This window comes from Gopherus evgoodei, chromosome 14, assembly GCF_007399415.2.
Source record: "Gopherus evgoodei ecotype Sinaloan lineage chromosome 14, rGopEvg1_v1.p, whole genome shotgun sequence".
Taxonomy (NCBI): Eukaryota; Metazoa; Chordata; order Testudines; family Testudinidae; genus Gopherus; species Gopherus evgoodei.
The window spans coordinates 7339161-7353445 of record NC_044335.1 but is presented as its reverse complement, the minus strand read 5'-3'; the positions used below and the strand labels follow the sequence as shown (position 1 = coordinate 7353445).

At 43.8% G+C, this 14285-nt stretch overlaps 1 protein-coding gene across 1 annotated transcript in view; it reads left to right on the top strand.

Moving 5' to 3' along the window:
• Positions 1-535: 535 nt before the first annotated feature.
• The window catches only part of SLC17A9 (solute carrier family 17 member 9), a 31636-nt gene continuing 17886 nt past the window's right edge, over positions 536-14285 (top strand). The window contains exons 1-2 of the mRNA XM_030533409.1: positions 536-893; positions 13287-13484. Coding sequence (XP_030389269.1) covers positions 745-893; positions 13287-13484 — 347 coding nt within the window. The 5' untranslated portion in view covers positions 536-744. The remainder of the gene's footprint in view (positions 894-13286; positions 13485-14285) is intronic.

Below are 14285 nucleotides of genomic sequence, written 5' to 3'. Positions count from 1 at the left end.
TCTGGTATTAACAGTGCGCCTTGGTTATCGTGGGTACAAATACAGAGACGGTCCTCGGGAGGAATAAGACTGTTGGACTCCAATATTAATAGCAACAATACTTGCAACTTATTCAAGTGAGATGCAAAAGTAATTCTGTTCTTATACTGCCCTGTACCACGTCGTCTCTGGCTGGAAGAGTTGAAAGGGGTGATTTGGGTGCAGCTCTGCTTATCATCATCCCTTAGTGGACCCATTCAAACTCTGCCGTGGTTCTGTTACCCTGGGGCTAAATCTTTTTACAGTGTGCTCCGGCCCGGTGCGTAACGTCGGAAACCCAATCCAGCTTGTAAATTTCCCCCGGGCTGATCGCAGTCTGTACTAGCCGCTGCCAGACTTGCTTCCTGGAAAAGCTCCAACAGGAAGAGAAGTTGAAAACTGACACGTGGACTTCGTATTGCAAAGAGACAAACTCCCCTCTGGATCCCAAACCAGATCAGCTCGAACAGGCAGGGCTGCGGTGACTGGCAGGCACTTCCATTCACTCCCTGTGAATGAGCCTGGCTATGCAATTTGCATCTTTCCTTTAAGCAAACACCTTCTAGGAGAGTAGGAAATGTAACCCTGTTCTGGGGATTTTTCCTGTCATTGCTGGCTGCTCTTTTTGCAGTCACGCCAGCATCCTTGCAATAAGTGCCACAACCGCGCGCTCTATCAGTGTCATTTTACTTAGTGAGTTGTCCCCCTTTTGTAAAAAAATACTGAATGGCCTCAAGGAACGGTGTTCAGGTGTATAGTTCTGACCTGGTCTCGCTACATCATCATAGCCACCACTACCAGCAGCAGCAGCCTGTGAAGAATACATATAAGGAAGGCTCGAAAAAAGATGGGACTGTGGATTCCTATTGGTCCAGGTAAGACTATACAGTCTCAGTCTTCGTAAATATTTTTATTTTTTTGCTTGTGCACAAACCCCTGCTATATAGTTTTGAGATGCTGCGTTTTCTTTCCAGTTTAATGGCTCTTTAATCTGTAGATAAAACACATGAGGGTGTCTGAATGACAGTGTCATTTTGTAAGGATGGTCCAGTGGTTGGGGATCCATCCTGGGCTGGGACACACAGAGAGTTGAGTTCATTGCTTTGCCACAGACTTCCTGTGGACCCTCTGGCAAATTACGTAATCTCTTTGTGTCTCAGTTTCCCAGCTGTAAAATAGAGATTACAGCACTTCCTGACCTCACAGGGGTGTTGTGGGGATAATTACATTAAGACTATGAAGTGATACTATGGCAGTGGAGACCAAAGAAGAACCCACCTATAGATAGATACTATACAAACTGTCTTCCTTGTAAATCTGTGCTATTCTAATCAGGACTGTTTTAATAACAATAGCACAAAACTGCACCGCAGAGAAAGAAAAGGTAACCACTACATAAAATACAAAACACTTTTTTAAAATGCAGGACAGTTGAACCTGTATCTGCCCTGTAGTTGGTTATTCAAACAAACATGCCATTTGAAACATTAAGAGCTTTTTATCAAAAGGTCTGAGCAGTTATGTTTGCACTGTAGATAATAACTAATTAAGATTAAAGGTAGCTAGACTGCTCAGTAATAGTTTTTCCAAGTTCAATAATAAAGACTTAAAAAAAAATTCAACCAAAAATGTGGATCCACACGGCCTTTATGCTGATTGTGAGTATGGTAACTTCAACTATTACTATATGCATCAATTACAATATGCATTGTGAAAAATCATATTCTAAAATAATTTATCTGCCCAGTCTTAACTATTAGAGGGTGCAGCAGGGTGGGTGATTTTATTTTAATCTGAGTTGATCAGGGAATGATTTCCTAGCTCATTTTGTATTCTCCATTGTGTGTGTAAATGTAATATTGAAAACAGTCTCAAATCTTGTGTATGAACTTAGTTGTACAAGTCTATGGCACATGCTAAGTGATTGGGTGACGTGTAAAATTGCTACACTTTTCCCATTTTCATTACACATAAGTACAGTGCTTAGTACGATGATGGGGCCCCAATTCCTGATTGGTGCCTCTCGGCGCTACCACAATACAAATAATAAAAAAAGGATGTTTTCTGAGGATAGCCGAGTCTCCAGGTTATTAAGCCAAAATATACTGCCTTTGGCAGGGGTGGCATGTGTAAATTCAGGGTTGTCTTGTGTTCTGTAGGAACCTAAGAATTATCAATTTTTAATCTCTCTAAAACTGACTCTTCTCTGTGGCCTTGGGCAAATCACTTAACCTTTAGGTATCAGTTTGCAGCCACTCTAATAATGCACAAGGGTGCTGTCAGGAATTAACTGGTTAATGTTGGTGAAATGCTTTGGAGATGGGGATAGATAAGGACCATGACTAACTGGAAGAAGCCTTGCAAAACTGAAAGCTCACCATGGGGAGAATTCTTATTCTTACTTTAAAATGATGTGTGCTTCATAACAAATAACTATTACATTGATGGCTGATGAGATTAATCTTGATCCTCTAGTCTGCCAAGTATGGCTGTAGCCCAGAACCTCCCATCACCATCACTACGTATGTTATAGAAAGTCTTCTGATCAAATATCCATGGAAGCCAATGAATCCAGTGGATTTTGTGGGCTTTGGATAAGACCCCCAGGAGAGGTGGTAAGAAAATAGAACCAATTAATCAAAACTTATTTAATTTCTTTTTTGATTTGCACTGAAAACTATGCTGATGAAAAATTAGCAGTCATTTTTAACTAATGTTCTTAGCGATCATTTATGTTGTGACCTGACCCAGACACTTTAAGCAGAATTAGTGCAGCACTGTGCAGCTCTGAGTAGCAGAGAGTAAAGGCTAGACATGCAGCCCCGAAGAGTCTACAGTCTAATTTAAGAGAAGTTGCAATCTGTAGAGCTGGTTGTAATTTTTTTTTAAAACCAAGGTACAGTTTTTGTAGTGCTCAAACTTTTCACTTGTTTATGGGGAGGGAGAGAGGGTAGATGAGCCACTACAAACAATCTAAATGAAAAGTTTAATTTTGGAAAACTTTGTTTCAAATTTGTGTGCCCCCCCCAACCGTGTTTCTCGGATTTGTTTACTTTTTCCCATTAAAAAAGAGTGGGGGGGAAGTAAAAAAAAAAAAAAAGCGAGAGAATTTGCCCTACTGCGGCAAAGGGAAATGTTGGCAGATTTCATTCCAAATTTCTTCCAGAAAAACAATTGATGAACCCCTAATTTTTGATGAAAATGTAGTTGCTGCCAGTCCTGTGCCCAACTGGCTCCATCAACAAGTGGTTGTAACAAACCTTATGAAGGAACAGGGCGGAGGATATTGGGAATGTCAAGAAGATTATCATTTGTATTGCTGTTGCACACAGAGGCTCCAGCTACAACCGAGCCTCACTGTATTATGCACTGCACATGCAAACATTGAGATCAAGTCCCTGCCCCTGTCAACAAGACCGTCAAAGAGTGGGAAGGGAAATACAGGTACAGAAAAGGGAAGTGATTTGCCTAAGGTCACACAGCAGGTGAGGGACAGGTGTATGCAGTTATATAAGCTAACTATCTGAGCAGATGGATGCTTTCTCATCAATTATATATTTAAAATAATAGACATAAATAAATATCAGTATTTCCAGATGAACTTTACTTTACTCTTCATTCAAGCTCATGAGCTACTGTCACAGAAACAAGGATTCATCAAGATGGAGAAATGACATAGAATCCATTTTCATACAGGAACAAAAGACACGCCAGGCAGCCTTCCAGATCCTCCATGCCCCCTTGGTGCAGTGAGACAGATAACCACTTATCGTTGCATGCTTGTTTTTCTGTCTTTGTTCTCCCTGGTTTATTCTGCTTCCTCTATTCTCCATTTCTTCAGCTCACTTTTCACTTTCCCTTCTATTGTTTTTCTTATACATCTTATCCTATCCTCTCCAGCTGCCATTCCCAAACTTCTGAGGAACTCTCCAGTGGTTCCGTTATCCCATACCATCCCTTCTCTTCCAAGGAACAACACTCAAAAAATTCTGAGTAGGATGCTTGAATAGCTGTACAGGAAAAGGATGTCACTTTGAGTTTGGGTTACCAGACAGCAAATGTGAAAAAGCAGGACGGGATTGGGGGGTATTAGGAGCCTATATAAGAAAAAGACCCAAAAATCAGGACTGTCCGTATAAAATCGGGTCATTTGGTCACCCTACTTTGAGTAACAACAATCAATTAATAAAACCTAGCACTTGGAGGGCACTTTTCATCCATAGATCTCAAAGTGCTTTACAAGCCAGGGCCCCAGGAGGTATATAAATATCATCATCCCCAGTTTACAGATGGGAAACTAAGGCACAGAGAAGTGAAATGCCTTGCCCAATGTCACACACAAAGTCATGGGCAGATCCAGGATCAGAAGGTGGAGTCTAGGGGGCAGATTCTGGGCTGTTTCTCTCAGGCGGTGCAGCACAAAAGACTCAGCAGGGATTGAAGGCCATGTGGCTTCTAGATTCTGAGCTACACCAGGGGCCAATGTGGGCGTATGGCATAAGCTGGAGCAGTTGCTTTCTGCAGAGGAAGTGTAAATGAGCTGTGACAGGGGCTGGAATCTGTCCACTTAACCGCTAGTCCTGGGCCCAGTTCCACCGACTGCACGATTCTGTTCACAGCTTTCTGATTATCACAATTCAAGTCCCATTAATTTCTTTTACTGTACTAGTCACTCATCTTATTATTAAATAACATACTTGCTAAGACTCCTTTCTTTGAGGAGGTATAATCAAGAAACCAGCTGCCAGTTGTGGTTATTCAGCATTGTCAAGTGTTATTTCTCTGTTTCAGTGACCAGAATGTCTGTGTGTGATTACCGTTGCACCTTTCCACCTCCTCCATGCTGATTTAGTAGGGTTTTTTTCTGCTCATACTACTAGCTAGAATCAAATTCTATCTTTATTCTGCCAAAAGCAAAAAATGAAAAGAGGGAATGAGCAGAAAGTTGCTCTTGCTTAAATGGTGCTTGTTGCCATGTGTGGCTCTGCTAAGGAAATCCATGCTCAGGAGAGATCTGCTAAGGAAATCCATGCTCAGGAGAGATGCATGAAGTAAACAAACTTGTCTTCCCAGTGGGAGAAAACCCTCCCCTCTAGGTCATTCCAGTTAGTCATTAGCTGATTGGTTTGAGAAATCAAAGCTACCTTTCATGGCTACATATCGTAAAGTGTCTGCTGATGTATGATATGTTGCAGTCAGGGGGAAAAATGGATTCTCTCTCTTGACAGTTATTAGTCACGTTTGTTATGGCAGTGTCTACAGGCCAACCAAGAATGGGGCCCCATTGTGTTAGGCATGGCACAAGCAGAGCAGTAGCCGGTCCATGTATTGAAGAGCTTACAATCTAATTAGGCAAAGCAGACACAGGGCAGGGAAGGGTATAGCATAGAGAAGCACTAGGATTTTCAATGGTGGGAGCAATCATTTTTTGAGAAAAAACAAATGCAAGGAAGACAACCATCAAGCAGAGTTAAAAATAACTACCCAGCACCCTTGGCAGTATCTCTGATTTAACTTGCTTCCGTATAGTGTTATTTGTGTGACTGTGCAGTGTTTACTCCACATCAAAAGTTGCCACAAACATGCTGTAAATTAAAGCAATGGATGGGTGAGCTGCAAAAAGTCATAGGAATAGGACAATCAAGCAGGGAGGATTATCAAACACGACTGGGAACAGGGTTATGGCTCTGATGCTTTCAACAACCCGTGAAGAAAAAATAAAGTGACCTATGATACAGCAGAGGGCTATGATTTTGAAGTACTTCCTTAATTACCATTGACTGCAGCAGAACACCTGATGTTCTGAGACATGAGAGCAGGAAAGGGAATTCTCTGGTAAGTTTCTGTGCAGTGAAAACCTGCAGCAGCCAGGTCTAATTCTGGGCTAACAACACTCTTGTTTTAGTCCCTGTGAAGACGTGCATGAGGTGTGCGACAACACTCTGCACACAGGCAGCCACCTGCATTCCAAGATCTCACAGCACTTTACGAGGGAGGGAGCATTCTTGTCCCTTTTTTAAAGAGAAGGAAACTGAGCTACAGAAACACTGGGGTGGATTTGTCTGAAACAGGGAGAAGGCAGCTTGCACCTCTCCTCTTCCAGGGCTGCCACAAGGTAGTTCTGAGTACCGCCCTAACTTGCTGTCCATCTGCAGTGACCCCTATGAACTATTGCCCCAGTGTAGAATCACCAGAGTGCAGGTTCACGTCGCCACCCACCCTTGTCTGGAGCCACACAAAACAGCGTTAACAGGGACCAGGATATGAACCTATAACTTCTTACTACCATAGGAAACTCCCTTTAGAAAAACAACAACAAACGGCTGGGGCTACTGGCCATGTAGTTAGATGAAACTGTTCTTAGCCTTGCTGTCTGAACATCTCCCGTATCCCTCATTAAAATACACGCCTATATGACCATCCTCATTCCAGCCTGAAAGCCAGCCTTAAACTAAAATCTAATGATAGCTTGAGCTCCAGTGAATCCATTTGAAAAGTCAGCCGAAATGGCTGTAAACAGACAGAATCACAAGTTGAGGGAAAGGGGTAAGACTGAGTCAAGAGAAATGAAGTTGAACAAATATTTGTTCTGTGGCAGCTACTGGAGAAATTCCTCCAGCCTGAAAACACATTGCAAATAAAGGAACACTATGCTGCTGGCTTTCCCTGGGCTCGAGGGAGGCTTAGGTAATTTTTTTTTTTTTGCCTCTGGGGGCTCTGCAGCATCCTAGGAAATTAGTCAAAACTGTCCTCAACTGATACAAAATTTTAGAGAGTGATATTTGCTTTCACCTGAGCTGTTTCGCTTGTATGAGCACAGTCCCCGGGGACTGTTACCCAGGGATGCTTCAAAGCAGAGCTGCAGTGAACAGCCAGTGAACAGCCAGAGAGCTACTTTGATGGCGACATGGAGCTCAGCACTGCCGTACAAGAAGGAAAAACGGCAGTGTCAGATACCGCTGTCTGAGGGTTGTCAGAATAAACGAACCAAACCCAAGCCTACGTGGCTTACTGTGGCTCAAACACAGGAGCTGATTATAGATGTGTCCCAGTGTTGGCCAGTGCTTGATAAAACAAAGATTACTTTCTAGGTAATGAACTTCCCCCATCACACACATGTGCCCCAGATGCTGCGGGAAAGGGATGGAACCACAGGTTTCTATTTCATCTTTATGATTTCCTGTGTAGCTTGGGGGGTTGTGAAGCTTTTGTGAAGGTAAGAAAAGTGGGAGCATTAGTTTGAGAGCTGATGTGTATTCAGTTCCCTGCAGGAGCAGACATATCTTCCACTTGTTTTGCTGAGGGACAGCTGCTAGTCTCAGTTCTCAAACTTTTGTATGCGTGACCCCTTTCACATAGCAAGCCTCTGAGTGCTGCCCCCCCTTTATAAATTAAAACCACCATTTTTTGTATTATACACTATTATAAATGCTGGAGATGAAACAGGTTTTGGGAGTAGAGGCTGACACCTTGCAACCCCCATGTAATAACATTGTGACCATCTGAGAAGTCACAACTCACAGTTTGAGAACCCCTGATTATGGAGATTGGAGAGCCCCATCTGACAGCTGAGGATCTGGCCTATTGTCTCTCCAGGGCTCCCAGGCCATAGTCAGCAGGACTAGTTCTTGATCCCAAGTCTCCAGGGTAGTGGAGAGCTGAAGAGAGACTGGAAGTGAAAACTCAAGAGAGCATTAGGACTCGACATCAGGAAATTGAGTTCGTTCCCAGCTTGGCCACTGTTATATGAAATGTTGAGTAAGTCACTTAGACCTGTGTTTTTGTGACTCAGTTTCCATATCGGTAACAGACAGATTATGTTTTCTCCCTTCAGGAGGGAGGTTATTAGGTTGAATTTATTAACATCTCATAGACTTTAAGGCCAGAAGGGACCAGCATGTTCATCTAGTCTGACCTCCTGCTCACTGCAGGCCACAGAGCCTCACCCAGTGAAGCACATTGAGCTCAGATTGAGAGTGTTACAGACATGCAAAAGCTCTTTATTTATTAATATTTAGTTCTTGAGATAGGGTCATATATTTCCTCCCCCCGCCCCAATGTCTGTAAAGACTTGCCTAATAACCCTGTATGTTGTTGTTTTGAGCTAGGCAGAAGAGTGACTCATCCGCAGTTACATAACTATATAACTATAATTAGAGAAAAATGCTTCCACAACTGAGGCTCTTTCTTCTGATGTAAGCACATCAGTATCCTTGCACAGGATTAATTCCTTCAATGGTTTGGTGTGGATGCGGGCACCTAGTGCTTGTGTGTGACATTCAGCATTTTTTAGTAGATTTTCGGGCTGGAAATGTCGCCTAAGAACCTTGTACTATCCTGGAGTCTTCTTCATACTTCTCCACCTGGTTTATGCTTATAGCTATAGCTAGACTTTTAAAAAAATCAAAACAATAGAAATAAATAGAACAGAACAGTAATCAAAGAGAATATTCAGGCCATGTGAAATAATCTGCTACCCTTTAGGAAAAAAAGGATTAAAAACTAAAGCTCATTGGAAAATATACACAGAAATTTTGTCAAAAACCCGTGGGGAGAAAACTGTTTTCTGTGTTCCAATCACCCTGGATGTTGTGGTTTCTGTATATTATTTATTATTTTTATTACAGTAGAGCCTAAAGGCTGCAAGCAAGATTAGGGTAGCATTATGCAAAGCACCATGCAGCCACACAGTAAGTGATAGTCCCTGCCCCAAAATGCTTACCATCTAAAAAGACAAGATGGACAAAGGAAGGCTTATTATCGTCATTGGAAACAGAGATTTAGTGGCTTGTCAAAGGGGGCATAAAGGGTCTGTGACAGAGCTGGGAATAGAAGCAATGGTCTTGAATCCCAGGCTAGTGCTTTAACCACACCACCGTCTTTCCTCTTTTCTGCTACCCCTACTTAAAATGCCATAGGCCTTGATCCTACACAGTGTGGGTGCAGCGTGTTACATGCATAGGCACAAGGTAAGGAGAACCTGATCCAGTGTTAATGAAAGAGCCGCCTGTGCAGCAACCCAGTGTAGGAGTCACACCAGATGGGAGTGTGAGTTAAGCAACTGCTCTGCCTGTTGACGATCAAACACACTCCTGTATCTCTAGACCCAGCCACTCCCTGTCAACATCCTGGGCCTGACTCTCCCACTGCCTTGTGAAATCATAGACACCAGTGAAATATAGTTGTAAAAATGATACTATATTGATTTGATACAAGGCGTAAGCCCTTACCTCTGCTAGGGTGACCAGATGTCCCAATTTTATAGGGACAGTCCCGATTCTTGGGTCTTTTTCTTATATAGGCTCCTATTACCCCCCATCCCGTCCTGATTTTTAACATTTGCTGTTGGTCAGCTAACCTCTGCAGAGGGCCTGATGTAAAGCCCATTGGAGCCAAGGGAGCATATCCATTGACTGCTTTGAGTTTGGGGGCACTAGCACCTACCCTTACTTGACTCGTGTGCCTGCCTTCTAGTCACACTTGCATTAGGGCGTAAGGACTTTGGCCCAGACTCACTCACTACACTCTCAAATGAACTCACACAGAAAAATGATAAAAAGGCAAAAATATCCTCTCACCCGTGGTCAAACACTTTCCTCAAAGTGAGTCTCTGACCTCTCAGTCCTCATCCTCGAAAGAAACCTGCACCACCCCTTCAAAACACAGGCCTGGGAACTGAAATGGATAACTCTGCAGGACACTAAAAACCATGGACTGGTTTTATGGCTCATTATAACAATCGGTAACACCTCTGCCTGCTAACCCGTAATTGTCTCTTACAGCATGTGTGAACCCTTGATGCTTAACAATCTGTCCCAACTTGTATTTAGCTCTGGTTAACTTCCCCAGACCTGAAGAAGAACTCTATGAATAGGTGACCAGACAGCAAGTGTGAAAAATTGGGACAGGGTGTGCGTGTGTGTGTGTGTGGGGGGGGGGTAATAGGAGCCTTTATAAGAAAAAGACCCAACAATCAGGACTGTCCCTATAAAATCGGGACGTCTGGTCACCCTATCTGTGAAGCTCCAAAGCTGGTCCCTTCCACCAACAGAAGTTGGTCCAGTACAAGGTATTACTTCTCCCCGCCCCCCTTGTCTTGCTCACATCCTGGGCCCAACATGGCTAAAACAACACTGCAAACAGATCCTCAAAGGTATGTAGGGCCAGGAGGTATCTTGCTCCAGCAAAAAATATTTACCCTCAGTCAGCGTTTCCTTTTCATTTCCTTTGGGGATCTGGGCCTCTGTACTTGCCCCTGCAAAGACCCACCGGATCAAGTAGTGCCAGGCCATATTATAAAGAACAATTGAACTTAGTGGGCTTGAGTCTCTCTTGCCTTGCACCTCCACGCAGACATTCACACCCGTGTGCTGCCTCAACACGGTAGCATCTTACCTCCCCTTTGCTCAGTCTCCTTTCCCACGAGGAGGGAATCAGGCCTCTTTTCTGATCCTAAGTAAGGCTGCAAGTTTATAATGGAGGTCAAAGAAGTCAAGGATTCCATGACTGTCTGGGACATCCAAGACTTCTGCAGTGGCCACTGCTGGGGCAGTCTCAGGCCACTGTCCCCAGCAGCAGGGGTTGGTGTGTGGGAGGGGGCTCAGGGATGAGGGGGAGGGAGGTCAGGGTGGGGTGTGTGTGTGAGGACTCCAGGCGGCGCTTACCTCTGGGAGCTCCCCGGAAGCAGTGACACGTCCCTCCCTCAGCTCCTAGCTTTGCGCACTGCCTCCATCTGCAGGCACCACTCCCGCAGCTCCCATTGGCCACAGTTCCCGGCCAATGGGAGCTGCGGAGCCGGGGTGGGGGCAGTATTTGGAGCTATGAGCAGAGGGAGGGAGAGAGGGACATGTTGCCGCTTCCGGGGAGTGCTGCAAGGAGCCGGGTAGGGAGCCTGCCAGTCCCACCAACCCAGCCCCCCAGCACCAGCAGAGGTCCCAGGCTGCTCCCTCGAAACATGTCCCCCCTCCAGAGCACCCGCAGCACCACCCAGGCCGCCCCCTCTCCCAAGATTTAGTCAGGAGTATATAGTACAAGTCATGGACAGGTCACGGGCTGTGAATTTTTGTTTACTACCCATGACCTGGTCATGACTTTTACTAAAAATACCCAAGACTAAAACGTAGCCTTAATCATAAGGAAGAACAGAAAAAAATGTAAAAAACTTTTCATAACATTTTATACCACAAATGAAAATAATGTGAGTTAAAAGCATCATGTTTGGTAGACCCAGCCTGGCTCCTCTGCCCTTCTTAGGTCAGCCCAAAGGTTCAGAATGTGCACACCTGTGTTTTTAGTTTTACTGGGACTAGCTGACCACATTAAACAAAACTAGGTCAGGGCCGTTTCCGGCCAAGAGTTCTCAAGTTAACACCGGAGCACTGAGGATGGTGGGGGAGGGCGTTTCCATTTGCAGGTTAAAAAAAAAAAAAAGATCATTTTCAGCTTCAGGGTGAATTAAACTTCCACTGCTGTAGTGTCTCCTTTTCACATAACCTTTGAAGGGCATTTTAAGAGCATCTGTCACAGTCGCTGTTTGTTACATTAGCCAGGCAAGGTGCAATGTGGTTAATTATTCTTCAGGCCAGAATATGTAATTTTTTGAGTTAGTTATTGTGCGTGTGAAGGGAGAGGGAGGAAAGCTTCAAAGCACATAATGAAAAGTCCCAATACCTCCTGCTAAAACTTGACACTGAATTCCTTGCCCTTCCTTTCAGGAGATAGCAATAAATTAATTTCTAATGGGCACAACAGCCTGGCATGTTTTTACCACTCATTGTGTTTTATTCCAGCCTGTGACAGGGCTCCTTGATATGTTTGTAAATGGCTTGTGTTATATTGGGATAACTGGACTCTGACATCTATCATAATTAACTGTAACAAAGAAAAACAGATATTCATTTTCTGTACCAAAGATGTCCAAAGGAGGATGGAAGGTGCAGGGGGTTAGTTCCATGATTCCATGTATTCTGTGATCAGGACTGCCTCTTTGTTATATATTTGTACAGCACCTAGCACATGGGGCCCTGTCATCTACTGTAAAAATAAATAATAGTTAATTCCCCCATCACCACGGCCCTTATTCTGAAATGTACAGTGCACAGGGGGATGAGGTCAGCAGGGCTCTACACAGGAACTGGGGTGTACCCATATATGGTACATTGCAGAAACAGGACCTAAATTTACAGCAGAACATTTGTCTTTGCTGCAGAATTGTTCTCCAGAATCGAAGTAGAAGCAGGTGCCATCCCCTACCTGCTCTCAGACACAGGGTGCATCCTGTACACAATCTACTTCCCCTCCTCCCTGGTATTTGGTTTTCTTAATACAAAACCTAGCAATAATATATTAGTAAAGTTTAGCTCAAACCTTTCTGGCCTTGTCTTTTCTTAGGGATCCTCCCTCTGGACAGATGAGTCCACACCTTAGATCCTTCCTTTATAGAAAGCCTACTTTCCTGATATTTGAGTGGTAACAAATCACCTGCCTCTGAGTCAGCAAAACCCACTTAGCCCTTTCTCAGCCTAATCAACGCTTGCTATCAAGAAAAGGTGTCTCAGGCTAAAGCTGCCAACCTGTTACACTAACCTTACATTTGTTATTTATATTTAAAAAAATATTAGTTTCTAATCCATTTGGTTATAAAAACAACAGCAAACAACTCTTCCAAACATGGACCAAGAGTAAGCAATGCAGTGACCTATGCCCTAATCTGCAGACAGCATAAATCGGAAACCTAAAGACTGCAATTGGAATATCAACATTGCTAAGTGTTTCACAGCTAAAAGAACGAGTAGTACTTGTGGCACCTTAGAGACTAACACATTTACTTGAGCATAAGCTTTCGTGGGCTAAACCCACTTCATTGGATACATAGTGAAGTTGGTTTTAGCCCACAAAAGCTTATGCTCAAATAAATTTGTTAGTCTGTAAGGTGCCACAAGTACTCCTGTTCTTTTTGCAGATACAGACTAACAGGACTGCTACTCTGCCTGTTTCACAGCTGGGACCAAAGCAGTGTTTACAATTAAAGAACCAGCACAGGACATAAAGGCAGGTGGATGAAGCACTCTTTGAATGTGCCTGACAGGGTGCAAAGCTGGCATTGCTATGACATTTAGCTCTTTAAAGATAGACTTATCTGGCTTGTGAAAGCACTCAGGGAAACCTGCCTGACCTGCGTGGCAGCATTGTGTGGTCTGAATCACAAGTTGGTACCTGGGTTTGTATCAGTGCTTGTTTGTTCCCCATCTCTTTCTTCATCCTTACAGGCCCGAATCTCGAATCTGGACTGTGATGTTACTGCTTGGGACTTGTTTACTCTACTGTGCCAGGGTGACCATGCCTATCTGTGCTGTGGCCATGAGCAGCCACTTCGACTGGGACAAGAAACAGTCCGGCATTGTTCTGAGCAGCTTTTTCTGGGGCTACTGCTTAACTCAGATCATCGGAGGGCACCTCAGTGATCGGTACTAGAACTTCCTTATATTATCCCTTGCTCAGTTTTTGCAATCAATTTTTTTGGCAAAGTTACCTGGTATCTAACCTCCACCCCAAAGGGATGAGGATTGATAAACTATCTGTGAAGTACATCGATATCTCTGGAGGAAAAGCACTGCAGGCCTGACTCAAAGTCCATTGAAGTCAATGGGAGCCTTTCCATTGACTTCAGTAAGTTTTGGATCAGGCTCTATGGCTCTGATCCAGCAAAGCACTTAAGCACTTGCCTAAACTTAAGTATGTGAGTGGTCCCCACTGGTTTCTAAGTTGTCACTGATCTTAAAGTTACACAAGTTCTGAGGAGCTTTGCTGCAGTGTGGCCTATGTGCAGTTTAGGAATTACCTACCTGCAAAAGTTGTCGTGTTTTAAACTATGCCGGTATACTTCAAGCTGTACAGTCCCCACTAGTGTGACCGCAATTACATCAATTGGCATTTGTACTACTACCGGTTACTCCCGGATAGGAAGAGGAGTAAGCTAGGTAGGTATAAGGCACCTTTAGAATTGCATCCACGTTAGGGGTTGTACTGGTATAACTATTGCCATAAAGAATCACAGCCCTAACCAAAATAGTTATACCAGTACAAAACTTGTGTGTAGACCAGTCTGTATTATTATGGGATGGTGATCATTGCAATGCTCTTCCCATAGCCAGCATTAGCCAAGAGCTCACATCCAGCACAATCTATTTATTAACAAAAGCTAAACGCCGTCCTTGTGGATGGCAAGTTTCAGACTGGCTATTCAAGCAATGAACAACCAGCGAGGG